This window comes from Neodiprion pinetum, chromosome 1 (assembly GCF_021155775.2).
Source record: "Neodiprion pinetum isolate iyNeoPine1 chromosome 1, iyNeoPine1.2, whole genome shotgun sequence".
Classification (NCBI taxonomy): Eukaryota; Metazoa; Arthropoda; class Insecta; order Hymenoptera; family Diprionidae; genus Neodiprion; species Neodiprion pinetum.
In genome coordinates this window covers 5,515,744-5,529,190 of record NC_060232.1, presented here as the reverse complement: position 1 = coordinate 5,529,190, position 13,447 = coordinate 5,515,744, and the positions used below count along the sequence as shown (strand labels likewise).

General features: G+C 34.3%; 3 protein-coding genes across 5 annotated transcripts in view; 2 read left to right on the top strand and 1 right to left on the bottom strand.

Annotated features, from left to right (window-relative positions):
- Window positions 1-7,446, top strand: part of LOC124215816 (uncharacterized) — a 112,955-nt gene extending 105,509 nt beyond the window's left edge. For both annotated transcript variants that reach the window (XM_069136764.1, XM_069136766.1), the window contains one exon: window positions 7,315-7,446. The gene's annotated coding sequence lies outside the window, so the exon portion shown is untranslated. The remainder of the gene's footprint in view (window positions 1-7,314) is intronic.
- Window positions 1,563-9,682, bottom strand: Sirt1 (Sirtuin 1). The gene is made up of 10 exons (XM_046619372.2): window positions 9,502-9,682; window positions 7,622-7,751; window positions 7,306-7,540; window positions 6,958-7,173; window positions 6,624-6,831; window positions 6,348-6,506; window positions 5,995-6,271; window positions 5,044-5,909; window positions 4,794-4,949; window positions 1,563-4,586 (listed from the first exon to the last, which is right to left on the bottom strand). Exons 1-10 carry the CDS (start codon window positions 9,647-9,649, stop codon window positions 4,486-4,488), a joined length of 2,496 nt encoding a protein of 831 aa, XP_046475328.1. The 5' UTR covers window positions 9,650-9,682; the 3' UTR covers window positions 1,563-4,485.
- On the top strand, window positions 9,643-13,440 carry RpS24 (ribosomal protein S24). 2 transcript variants are annotated; one of them, XM_046619633.1, is made up of 4 exons: window positions 9,643-9,784; window positions 10,158-10,226; window positions 10,650-10,973; window positions 13,341-13,440. In XM_046619633.1, the coding sequence occupies exons 1-4, from the start codon at window positions 9,782-9,784 to the stop codon at window positions 13,341-13,343; spliced, it is 399 nt and encodes a 132-aa protein (XP_046475589.1). In that variant the 5' UTR covers window positions 9,643-9,781; the 3' UTR covers window positions 13,344-13,440. The 2 variants fall into 2 exon arrangements, with proteins under 2 accessions (XP_046475589.1, XP_046475580.1); XM_046619624.1 differs by having other exon boundaries at window positions 12,058-13,440.
- The last annotated feature ends 7 nt before the right edge of the window (window positions 13,441-13,447 follow it).

Sequence of the window (13,447 nt, the reverse complement as noted above, 5' to 3'; positions counted from 1 at the left end):
TATCCGAATATCAACAAAATCCTGCCTCGGTTACGAGAATAGAAAAATAAGTTTATACCAGTGCCGTTTTACTTGCACTAAGGAAATTTGATGAGTAGGTATAAATTTTTCTATACAAATATACTTTTCATGACAGGAATAGTTGATATTTTGTCATACATGAGTTGGGATTTTCTTAAATGTCATTTCGGACGAAGCATATTGATGATTATTTCTTCCAACAACTTTGTTCGTCAATCATAAAAATTCCAGAGCAATAGCGATCTTGAGCGAGATTCACTATCCTTTCCGTGGCACGGGGAATCGCCTTCTGGAGAGTTTCTTCACACCGAATAATCGTAAATTTCCAAGTCGTGGTACCCAGGTTTCACGATTCATTTTTAATAATAATCGTTTGCACTTGCTGCGCCAATATGTAGTACTGAAATTCGCGAAAAAAAAAAAGGTTACAACTTTACACTGAAAAAACAAGGTGCCTCGTACAGCCGTGGTGAAATTGCGATGTTATACAAGTGGCCGTTGGTTTTTAATCATTTTTCTGGCGACACTTTTCCTGCACTTTTCTTTACAAACCTAAATCATTCTGTCTTATTGTAATTCGAAGTCCAACGGAGAACATGTATAGGATGTCTCTCTTTCAAATATCGTTAACGTACATACGCATATGCATTAATACGTATATTTGATCGTAAAAAAGGTGCCAGAATAAAGAAATGCTATTTAATTATGATAGAAAAATGTTTAATTTACGAGGTAAAGCTTATGCGTTAGTAATACCAAAATAAACGAAAAATTCTTACAACATTTATATAATAATAAAGAGAACATTTTTTTTTTTTTAATAACATTCTTTATATTAAATAACAAATTATATATAAAAAAAAGAAAGAAGAGAAAAAAACGAATCAGAACTTCCTTAATATACTGTTTTGCGAGGATTGCTGAAATGTGAAAACTTTTCCTAGGCTAAAAAGAGAGAGGAAAAAATCATCCGAAGAATTGTATCAAACACACTGTTGATGAGCCTTCAAATTACAGCCAACCTTACAAAAGATTCCATGATCTATTAAATATTAGAAATAATAAATATTTACATATGTGATACACGGTATACGTAGATCTATACAAAAATCAGTGCTGTCGAAAAGAGAGAAGAGAAAGAGAGAGACAGAGTTTGAAAGATAGAAATAAAGATAAAAAAAAAGAAAAGATTAAAAAAAAAAAAATAACAAAGTAAGCCAATCGTTAAACGCGATTATTTTACATTTTTCACCATCAAACTTGAACAAGTAGTTGAGAAAAAAAAGACACACAACAATTGCTAATTTTGGTACAAATTTTGAGCAATACGCCATTATTCAGATATAAATCCTACAAAGAAACGAAACTACAGAGGCAGAAAGAACGTGAAATTACAAGAACATTTTTACTTCCAACTATATCTTTATATACAAACGTTAATAATCAAATAAATTATTTTTAAAAAAATAGAATCATATGGAAACAAAGGAAGAAAAAAAAAGTGTCTTCAACCAGGATATAATACCTAATTCTTCAATCTCTTCTTTTATCAAGTCAAACGGCGTACAACAAAACTATAAATAAAGCTATATTTGCATAATATAAAGCGGTATGTAACTTTTCGTCTTATTGTATAAAATATTATTTCTCTTAATACCGAGCAAACAGAGTTTCTCGAAACTCACCAAATTGCTCAATCGTTCCCATCAATCTTAGGGTTACTAATTTTTCCTTCCTGTTTTTTTTTTTTTTTTTCTGTTCTATTTCTTTAACATCCAAAAATCGAACAACCGACGATCACATCTGCCATTAAAAATAAAGAGCACCTCGTGTACCCTTTGCAGAGGAAAGTGAAAATTGAAGCTCAATACATAAACCTAGTAATCTCGCGTGTTTAGTTAGTTTTTCGTTTCCTTTTTCTACGGTTCGTTTCTTTCTTAGTACATGAAAATTTCATTCCCACATTTACGTTTAAGATATTGTGATTACTATTATTATTATTATTTTATCGTATTTATTAATATTATTGATTAACGAATATGTATACGTACTATATTTATATCTTACATTAAATCGTTAATTCATTAAGAACAATATACTTGCAGACAACCTCATTGTTCCTTATATATTATATAAACAAAAACTAAGATTGCAACAATAATGACAAAATCATTATACTGTTTTGTGTAAAATCTTCGAAATAGTAAGCATCCTTAGTATCTCGATAGATTTTATAAACGACGTGAAAACAGTTACTCCTTAAATCTAAAAGAGTTTTACAATCGTTGTATTATTTTGTCATAATCGCCGCACTTATCCCTAGTTGCAAATACTAATAGCTAATCGTTCACCCTTATAAAAATAACACGCAATGAAAGGATTATCTAACATTGCTTTGTACATTCGCCCGTGCTCCAATTAAACTGAAAACCATAATTAGTGAGCTGAAGTAATTTCCAAACCATTGCAGCATGCTGTAATTGATATTTTTAAATGCATGTATAATTTTGCTACACATAGGGTGTAATTTCAGAAAGTAGCAGCTATCGAAATGGCCGGTTATTAGAATCTAGTCACATTTTATGGTTGGGGGGGGGGGGGGGGGGGGGGATTGTGTTTGATAACAAGATCAAGTTTCAAATTTTCATATCCTACACCCATTCAGCGCTCAAAAAAAGTTTTTCAATTATATTAATCCTTATGCCAATACATGTATAAATGTGAGCCTTTCCGACCATGCTTGAATGAACATTGGTTAAGTTTTCACTCAAAATTTGAGAAATTTAATTAGATTCATTTGGTTGACACGACTCAAATTAAATTTCGCGCAATATTCTTCTCACTGCGACACGACGATCCCCTTCAGATTTTCGCGATAAAAGTGCTTCAATAACGATTCAACTAATCTATTTCAAAGCTTCAAGTACACATTCGTTCCAACCTTGCGCGCATATTTATTATTATTCTGTATTTTTTATTCCTAACTAGAATTACCTATAGAAACGGGTATTACATCCCTTAATATATCGTATGTATGTAATAACTGCATTTATTTGCCAATAGTAAAATAGAATATTATTTTATAATGACAGAATATGTGAGGATCGAAGTGTTCAACTGATTAAGTGGATTATTCACAAAATTTGCATTCAAACGATATTTACAGTGATTAAAAGTGAATTGTGCATCACAATGTGTCGACAAAATACAAGTAAATTGCTGTGGATGAATTCTGAGAAATGAATAGTTATTCTTTAACCAAGGGTGCAAAAATTCTTCTTGAGATCCAAATGTTCGTCTAGACTTTGATAGAAATCGGAGAAAGAAAATATCTTTCTTGCGTTTCAACTTTGACATCACAAGTTCTCAGAATTCATTACCCGAAGTGTACTCGTAAATAAGTCCGCACATTTGGATTTTCCACGGTTCACTCTTGATTATCTAACGGAAAAAAAAAAGAATTGAATAGGTTCATCTTTCGTATTATTATTATATGATAACAAATGAAATATAGTTGTGTTAGCAAAACGAACGATATTTACAGATATTCACAGATAAATTAACAACATTCAACTAACATTAAATTACATCGAAGTTCGTAGTCACGCAAGAATTAATTACAAACGTTTTTCGTGAAATTGATTAATAAATGGCATAAATTTAAAACCACGTTTGTCTACGGACCTCCAACATCGCTACAATAATTTTAGTTTCCGTTGAATGTAACGGCTTGCATAGGAAAAAGTTGTACCAAATTTCACATTTAGACACATTTCGTCGGCTGAGGTTAACATATCATCAGTATAAATGCGATGTCAAAATAAACATTTCTTCGAACAATAAATTATAAATACTTGATCCAATGTTGGAGTTAAAATGATATTTCAAAAACCCGCCCGGGGACTAGATCTGCGTATACGTAACTTAATCTTCGGAACGCGCTACACTCGAAAACGCGACATATTATGTGTTTTGATGAAATCAAATGGAAACGTGCCCATTATTATCATGTCTTATCGCCGATTGACAAAATAGGCGATGCCATTATCAACTGAATAATAATTTAATACACTTAGCCATTACTGTTCTATTACCTACTTAAAATAACGAACATTAATAATTTAGATTTACCGGTAATCTAAATAAACCGGTACACTATCAATATACGTACTCCAATTTGGCAAATCTTCAAACATACTATTTTTCTTCCTTTCTCTTCATAATCTGGTAACGGATTTAACAAAATCAGGCACTACGAATAAGGATTTATGTTCCTTCTCGTAATGTTTAATAATGTCGAGAAAAAAAAAACAAATTTAATTCGCTGCGAATGTAAAATGCAAGTTGAATTTGATGTATTCATATATCTTCTCGTTGATTTTGACAGTTAAATTTAACTTTGATCAAATCCTCCAAAGTGGTTGCAATAAGAATTGACTGCCATGTTCCAATATTTCCTGGAGACTAGCGTTGAATTTCTTTTGAAGGAATACTTGCCCAGTCAACCTCTTCCCCATCACCTTCTCCGTCAATATCCGCACCTTCAGAGAATTCCTCATCTGCACCTGAAAAAAAAAGAAAAAAAATTACAGATCACATTTCATTCAAATAAGCAATTTTTTTCTTCTTAATTCCAGAGTAAGAAGGTTGTACATTTCTTTAGGGTTGAACCCCTAAATATTCAGACCTGCATTGTCCTAGGATAAAATTATAAATCTCTACTATACAGATGAACAATGTCGCTAATTATTTTAGAACTGTACAAAACTTACAAGTCTCTTCTTCGTCGTCAGAAGTTGAATCGCTATCAGTTTCCGAACTATCAGAATTTGCCGAAAGAGAACAATGATCATAGTCCTCTGGATCAGAATAGACCTCAGCACCAGGGAAAATGTACCTACCAGCTGTAGCTTGGTAGTAGGAATTATCTGCAATAGGAAAAAATAAGTAGGAAAAAGTTACATTTATAAATAACAAAGTACAAGTAATGGGCGAAAATAAACGTATGCATAGTTAGTTCACCTGGTAAACGTGCCGCAAGACTCTCTCTGACTTTGGCTTGCCAACAACGCCTCTCAAAATCATTTCTTTTCGTAATTTCTTCATCGTTAGAATCAGTGATCACTTTTTCTTCGGAACTGTCCACACTATTGCAACTGTCTCCCATACCAGAATCCATCGCTGAGTCAATAGAAACATGTCTTGCCTTTGAATTTATTCTTTCTGTATCTAAAATGTCACGATCAATCGAAACAGACAAATTGTTTATTGTTGTTGGAGTGGAAGTGACTGTTGTGACAGGTGATTCGGTAGCGGACTCATTTGTACTGGACGAGCTTGAGTTGAGAAGTCTTGGGACAACATGGCACTCTTCTAAGTTAAGAATCTGTCCATTATTTTCTGACGTTGATTCTACCGATATTAATCGATCATTACGCGTGGCCAGTACACGACTTGAATCGATACTGTCCAACAACTGTAGAGACGAATCAATTAACTCTGAGCTTGAGTTATTTCCAAAGTTCATTCGTTTCGGACTACTTTCGACGCTGGAGTCACCCAATCGTCGTTTTGGACTTTCGCCAAGCAAAGTGAATCCCTCGGCGTTTTCCATGTGACCAGCATGAAACGGGGAAATACAGATATCTGTGTTTTCGGAGTGCTTAGGTGTTGTGTTTGCATTGATCATCAGGCTATCTTGACTTTCTGTTGACACGTGATGCGATTTTAGATTGAGCTCAACACTGTCTTGAGAAAATTCATGATTGGTAGTAGTGTCCTGACTTTGTTCCCACGAATCGTCAGCCGTATACCTAGATGGCAATAATTGTGTAGCTTCATTCAGAAGGTTATCTTGCCAACAAACTTCACTGTAGTTGTCCCCCATTCTGTGGAAATTCAATTACCAATTTTTAACCGATGGTCCCATCGTCTGTTTTATTTTTGGTAGTATACCCACTGTATTATACTTACAAATGACATAACTGATTGATTATGACATCTCCATCGCCTAATAGCTCTACGTCGAACTTCAAATGTGGAAGAGGTTCTCGATTTATGAGAATCTGTGGTACATGAGACGGAATGGAAGATGGAATCAATGCTACTGGTCTTACTTTCAAAGAAGATCCGATAACAATTAATAAATCGCAGTCATCTTTGTCCTTTGCCATAGCGTCGTGAAATACGTCTGGAAGTCCCTCCCCAAAGAATACAATGTCTGGTTTCATTATCCCCTGATTGACTAGATCTTGAAAAATACCACGAATGTTAGTTTCCTTGGCTCAACCAGCCAAAGTGTACGTATTTGACAACTATTGCCTCACCTCTGTAATTATCATTCGGATCCATTTCCGTAATGGAGGGTAAAGTGTTGGCTTTGCATTTTGGACACATTGGAATTTTTTGGGCAAATATTTCTTCCCTTATGTCATCTGCTCTAACTTGATATTTACATCTTGTACAGGATGCTGTGGCAAAAGACCCTGTAAACAAAAATACGTCCGAAATATATATACTAAATTGGAAGTAAAACTTGTCGGCACTTGCCTTACACTTAAACCATGTATTTATTGCTGTAAAAAATAATTATCGTTACTCACCATGACATTCTATCACATTCTCAATTCCTGCTACCTGCTCGAGGGTATCTATGTTTTGCGAGTAGTTTCTAAGCAACTTCTTGTGTTTGTCCAACATCTTGATAAACCTATGGCAGGGGCTAGGCTTAAATTGGCCAGGATAAATTTCGCGAGCGAATTTGAAAAACGGTCGTGGATCCTGTGCAAAGTAATTTATATCGAACATTGCCTAAAAATGAAATGAATTCGTTAGAATCTTCGAATTATTGACACTCAATTGTATTTCGGATTGAATTAATATTAATGGACAAAAATAATACAGTTCAAGGTCGGCATTTTATTCGGGTAGACTCACTTGTGGATCGGGTAAATTAGGAAAATCTTGTGCTAGCCTAGAGTAAACGCCATCTCTACTTCTGAAGTCGGGAATGCCACAGCTCACGCTTACACCTGCTCCAGTCAGTACGATTATCTTTCGGCTTGATTTTATCAGCCTAACTACATCATTGAGTGTATTAATATGCCTAAGCTTTTGTCTTCTAGGTGGTTCTGACATCATGTTCAAAATAATCTGAAACAACAAGGTTGAAACAAATTTTTTGAATTAACACATCCACTTTCTTTTCGTTTTTGTTTGATTGTTTTTACAGCACTGTCTATTACCGACCAAGTCTTGTTTTAAGAAACATCAATAAATACTTACCTTCCACAGAGTGAGGTCATCAACCTCTTCAGGTATCTGTGTGGAATCCATGAGAAGATGATGCAGGAGATCCCTAGGATCAGCTCCTGTCAGCATTTGTTTCTGAACCCAAGAAGAAACGGGTCTCCACTGTGGTCCGTCTTCCGCCTCTCCGGAGAGCTCGGAAAGCCCCGATAATTCGGACAAGTTTGATACGGTCGACGATACGTCGTCCTTTTCATTTGCTGTGTCTGGTCTAAAGAAGCGAAATGAATCAGCCTTTATAATATAACTAGGTATGTCATTACAAGAGAATTTAATGACAATTTGATCTTACGGATAACTGGTATCTTCACTTGTGGAATCTGTGCGAGCTGGTGTTGGTACAAGATTGGTTTCTGGTGTAGTTGGTGCAGATTTAGTTCCGCCGCCGAGTTCTGTAAATCCACTGTCGCCACCCAAAGTTTCTGGAACCAAAAGAAATTATCTTATTCTCTCCGAGCTTATGATAACTAAACGAAATTGAAAGTATGTTTTATTCAGGTGCTACATAAGAAAGTGAGTTGGTGAAAATAATCTTTAAACATTTCCAACATTAATACAATTCTGTTGATAATACTCAATTTCGGCATGAAAGTTATTTTTCATACTTACATTTCATGATCAGCTAATTCATCCATATTAGGATCAGTTTATTTATGCATTCAATTCGTTCCATTGATGAAATATAAAAATCAGTGACTCTCCAAACGGATCAATATCTCCCTGAGCTTCACTAATTGGTGATCATGCCAAAAAAAAACCAAAAAAATATACTCCGCTACATGAAAATACCTTACACTTGAGGTACATTTTGTATTGCAAAAAGAAATATCAAAAGAATACCATTATTAGTGGTAGGAATGATAATTGCTTCTCTCATAATCACAATCAAACAATAATTCACATACTAGGAATCAGTAGTTTCGCAAGGAAATTGTCCCACATTAACTGAGGATGAGAAATTTTCGGACGGCTTACAATTCACATTTTCTACACATATTTGATGTTGATCGATAATTTCATACAAATGTTACAGAGGTACATGCAGAGCTAAAATGAAATGGCAGACATATCAATTTTCAAATCGTCCTTTGAAAATAAGAGTGTAACATTTATTTTTTCTAAAGTATTGAAAAAAAACTTGCATAGTTTTAGTAAATTTAAATATATTTCTTGGTTTTTTACGAAATTCATTGAAATGTAGACTATATTATAAGAGCTATAATTCTCAAATCTTACAATTTGCCTAACTTAATCTTCCTTTTGGATACCTATGACATAGTAGATTATAATCTAAATGGTTCGCTTATTAATCAATGAAGTTGTTTATATACAATTTAATTTTAACATATGATTATTACATCATTACTCAATTTACATATTTTCCATAGAACATCCATCATATAAGACATTATGTTGTGCTTTATTACGAGTAATTATACCAATTCTAAGAAAAGGAATCTTGAAAAAAAAACAATAAGAACGTAAAAATATACTTCCATGCATTATTTACATCTAATGAACAGTTTTCATAAAATCGTGTGCGGAGGCCCATCTGATGAAGTAAACTTCATAATTTTTTTTTATTTCTCTACCTGGTAGAATGAAATGAAAATGTAGAGAAATATAATGAATGATAAAAAAAAAATATGTATATATATATGTGCATCAAGTAATATAATAATAATAAAAACAAGTAACAACCGATGTGCTGTTGCATATTTGACAGATAATTTCGCGGGCTCTGGTAAACGTCAAGTTCGTATTATCTTTTGCGTTTGTGGAACTTGTGCCATCTGTGAACGCCACTAGACTACTTCGTACCGAGCGAGATCTCTCTGTCAGTGACCCCAGTTCGCGCGGAAGAACGAGAATCGAATGTAAATATTATTTAGCGAAAAATTATAAATAAATATTGACCGAGATCCGATTCGTTGCGATGAGGATATAATATGGTCAAAATTTATGCGGGGATAAGAGCGACGTTATTTTTCAAAATAGGCAAACGATGAAAAATAAAAATTTCGCCGCACTCGACGAACTGTCATGGCGGGCCGCCCCCTACGACGGACAAGAACAAACGGCATCGATGAAAATGGGCGGCCGTCTGTCGGGCCGCCATCTTTAATATAGAAAAATTTTCACTATTAATTTAGCATATTGTCTCAAAAATACCTTCCAGATCGTTGTGGACCGTCTCGTGCGACGCTTTGCAATCACCGAAATCGCGTTCCGACACCTGAGAAGTTCCGTGACCGTTACAGTCAATCTTCCGACGTTTAGCTGGAGACGAATATTCTAGCAGCTCCGAATGAGACGCCATTTTCAACAGCTATGCAATCCGTAGTTCGCTGCGTAGCCGCTATAGGAAGCAGATGGCAAGACTGTCGTGGCCGTGCCTGGCGCTGCTCTTTTCCGGTCAAATCTTTTCCGTGTCGTACGACAAACTGCCAAGATGGTACGTATTTTTCATCCGTCGAATTGAGTGGAATCTTTCATAAGAAGTGAAAATTGTTTGACTCGAATGCCCTAAATGAGTCTGAACTAATAGTTCTCCGAAATATATATCCTGTATTCCGTCCCAGTGGGTCATGGATTATTTTTTTTTATAAGTCTTCAACTAACCGAAAAGTCAGCATGGAGGAGGCTAACGCTTTTGTAACACATTTCTACGATGTTGTTGACCACGCTACGCTATACTCCGATCGGGCCAAAACTCGAGAACATGATGTTCTTACCAATTTTCACCTTGAACGAAACTCATTAGCTTCAGTGTTCCGTAATGACCGACCTAACCTCAAAGTGATATGTGTGTTGATTCTTTATTTCAGACTGAAGGCACTGCTACGATCAGGACCCGAAAGTTTATGACCAATCGGCTATTATGCCGGAAACAAATGGTAAGGTTTTTGAGCTTTTTACCGAACGATTTGTTCTTCTAATGCAGCTTTTCACTCTTGAATCCGTTCTTCTAATAAATTCAAGTAGCAAGTAATTGCATTGATCAATTGTTCCTTCAACATGACTTGATAGGAATATATAAAATGAGGGACAAATTCATCAATGAATAGAGTACATATCATAAATAGATACGATTTCACGTTTTTGGATGCCATCATAACCTGTCACCATACCGCCAATTGCTTTGTTTTTACCTCTTCGACACTATAATGTAATTCAAAGAAAATTGCAAAAGTATTGAAAGTTTCTCGCAATGAAGTGGAAATTTTATTCGTCAGGAGATCATTGAATGTATCGTAATATAGATAACTGTTGTCATTTATTCATGTAGTTGTTTGCATGCTTCTGTATTTTTCTATCAGGTCGTGGATGTGTTGCATCCCGGACAACCGTCGGTACGCAAAACAGAGATCCGTGAGAAACTGGCCAAGATGTACAAAGTGACCCCAGATGTAGTCTTTGTTTTTGGATTCCAAACTAATTTTGGAGGTGGAAAAACCACAGGTTTTGGTCTTATCTACGATACTTTGGACTTTGCCAAAAAGTTTGAGCCTAAACACAGGTTGGCCAGGCATGGTCTTTATGAAAAGCATAAGCAAACGAGAAAGCAGCGCAAGGAACGCAAGAACAGAATGAAGAAGGTACGAGGTACCAAGAAGAGCAAGGTTGGAGCTGCAGCCAAGAAGGTAAATTGATTATTTCTAACTCCTATAAGTACTCTATTATCAATTCGTAGTTTTTGTACACTGTACTAAGAAAAATTTTAGTTATCGATTTTGATCATTTAGTATTGTTTGTTATTCTCTTTAGTATGGCATTGTACAACAAATAAGATTCTTTGAAACAGTTGAAAAGTATTTCTTGCAAGGGTTTTTGAGAATTTCAGCCAGCAATTACATTAGTTACATTTAAACATTTGTGAGTTTAAAGTGTGAAAAACTGACACTGAGAACTTTGCTTTTGTACAAGCTATACTATGATATAAAGTACGTACTATTAGGTAGCAAAAGGCATGACATTTAAATAGATATCTGGTACAGGTGCTTTGTCAAAGTTTCAACTATAGTATGTACCGTATTGTTCTGATTATAAATTGATCCTGATTGTAAATAAATTTCTTGCTTTTCGACTTAATTTGAGGATTTCAATTTGTTTTTTTTTTTTTCCAATATTATTTACATATAAGGGACTATCTCATCCATAAATCAAGTGTGAATTTTTTAATGACGATTTATATTTAAAACAATACGACATTGTTAAATTTAATATCTATTTTTTGGTGATGGGTCATTCTTTTACATAATTTTTTTCAAAAACAAATATCTTGGTTCATCAGATTGTACCATCTAAAATGTAAGTCATGCAAACGTCGCCTTCATGTAATTCAATCTTTGATTAAATTTAATAATTTCCCTTCGGTTATGACGGAGTTAAAAAATAGCTTGGCTTCTACTCCGATGGAGCATTTTTGAAGATATCGGGACATTTTTCATATCGTGGCTTCGAAATTTTGAATCTATTCAGCCATGAATTTTGATGTATCATTACAAATTCGAGAACCAGTCGGAATAATATGTTACTCATTTTTACTATCATTCCTAATTTTACTGTGTCTATAAAATTTCGAAGCTATTCGGCCATAAATTTTGATGCATCATTACAAATTCGACAATCAGTTGAAATGATCTGCTATTACTTCTTACTATTATTCTTAATTTTACCATGATTCTGCATGCATTGGTGGTATACGCTTTTCTGTTCACTTTCTAGGCAAAGAAGTAGACAAATGCACATCATTCACATTGCAATTCTGTTTCTCAAGAGAGAGAAATGGCGAGAGGATGTCTCATATTTATGATGTTTAATCGTGGTCCGCATGTCCTCGCAACCGCTGCTATCGATGGGATACTGTTTTATTTTTATTTTCGATATTCTGTAGCTTGCTGAATAACTTACTACAGATTTATGAAGTTCGATTATGTCACAAGTAAATTTCGTATGGATCTGTTGAATTAATTCTATCTAATGTTTATAGTACACTCATTCAGCAAGCTGTTAGGATCATTGAATTCTGTAAGCTTATTCATTCGCTACTTGTTCATTATTGATTTCAAGATTCACATATTCTATGTGCTGCATCATAGAAAATGTACAAACACGCAGTTCATGATTTACAATTTACTTGCTGGGCATTTCTCATAATCAATCAACCATATATTTTCATTTTTCGACTTGTTCTGAATTCTGATTCAATCAAATGCATGATAAAATCGCACTCTTGCTGAACACCAGTTAACTTTTTCGTAATGTCACGAAAACGTATTTATGACAGGTTTTGACCTCCTATGATATAATTAATTTACTTATTACCTTGTAAATCATAGTGCTGCATGCTTCAGGTGAAGGGCTAAGTTTGTATCGTTCCACATTCAGTTTATTACTTTATTATCATTTCTGTCGCCATCTGGTATGAGGGAGAAACTGAAATCTTATCATCCTATTGTTCTGGTTGTGTTATTTATTTCTGAATTGTAACGGATTTATCGATGCAGTTACTTCACCATCAGAGATATTCATTGTGATGCAAATAGCTCGTTGCAAAATTGACACCGGACAAAAATTCGTTACAGTTTGTGAATGAAAGATACTATATATAATTTTATTCTTGCACTTGGGAATCATTTTGGGTAGCTTGATTACAACACCATTGGTTCTTTGTTTAAAAAAAAAAAAACCATTATAAATATCTGCCACATCTAACTTCAAGCTCACGCAGAATAGAAGATACTATGAACAATGAAAATTAGTCCATTAATTTGCTATCATCAAGTTATGAAACAAGTATACATTACACTGATATTTATTAGATCGTTAAAAGTTGATTCATTTAGTGCAAATCATAGGAGTCACTTTCTTGTTCAAAGTTCACTCATCTATCCGAATTCACTACGCTTTAAAAAATATGAGAAAATCTATCTTCCATCATTCAAATGATCTATCAAGATTATTCATTGATTTTGGCAAAACAATGTTTTTTTTTCTTTCTCTTGCAGTAAATCCATTGACGTCTACATCTTGACATGAGGCAACGACATGTAAACCTTATTATAATATTAAATAATAAAAGCCCATCTTTGTGATGTCAACTTTTAATTTTTTC

Excerpts from the sequence above, each read along its gene's own strand:
- Sirt1 (XM_046619372.2), bottom strand. The coding sequence starts at position 9,649 with ATGGCGTCTCATTCGGAGCTGCTAGAATATTCGTCTCCAGCTAAACGT. Across the intron at positions 7,752-9,501 it reads GGTCCACAACGATCTGGAAG|AAACTTTGGGTGGCGACAGT; the intron begins GTATTTTTGAGA and ends TTTTGGTTCCAG. Across the intron at positions 5,910-5,994 it reads ATCAATCAGTTATGTCATTT|AATGGGGGACAACTACAGTG; the intron begins GTAAGTATAATA and ends GAATTTCCACAG.
- RpS24 (XM_046619624.1), top strand. Across the intron at positions 10,227-10,649 it reads TATTATGCCGGAAACAAATG|GTCGTGGATGTGTTGCATCC; the intron begins GTAAGGTTTTTG and ends TTTTTCTATCAG.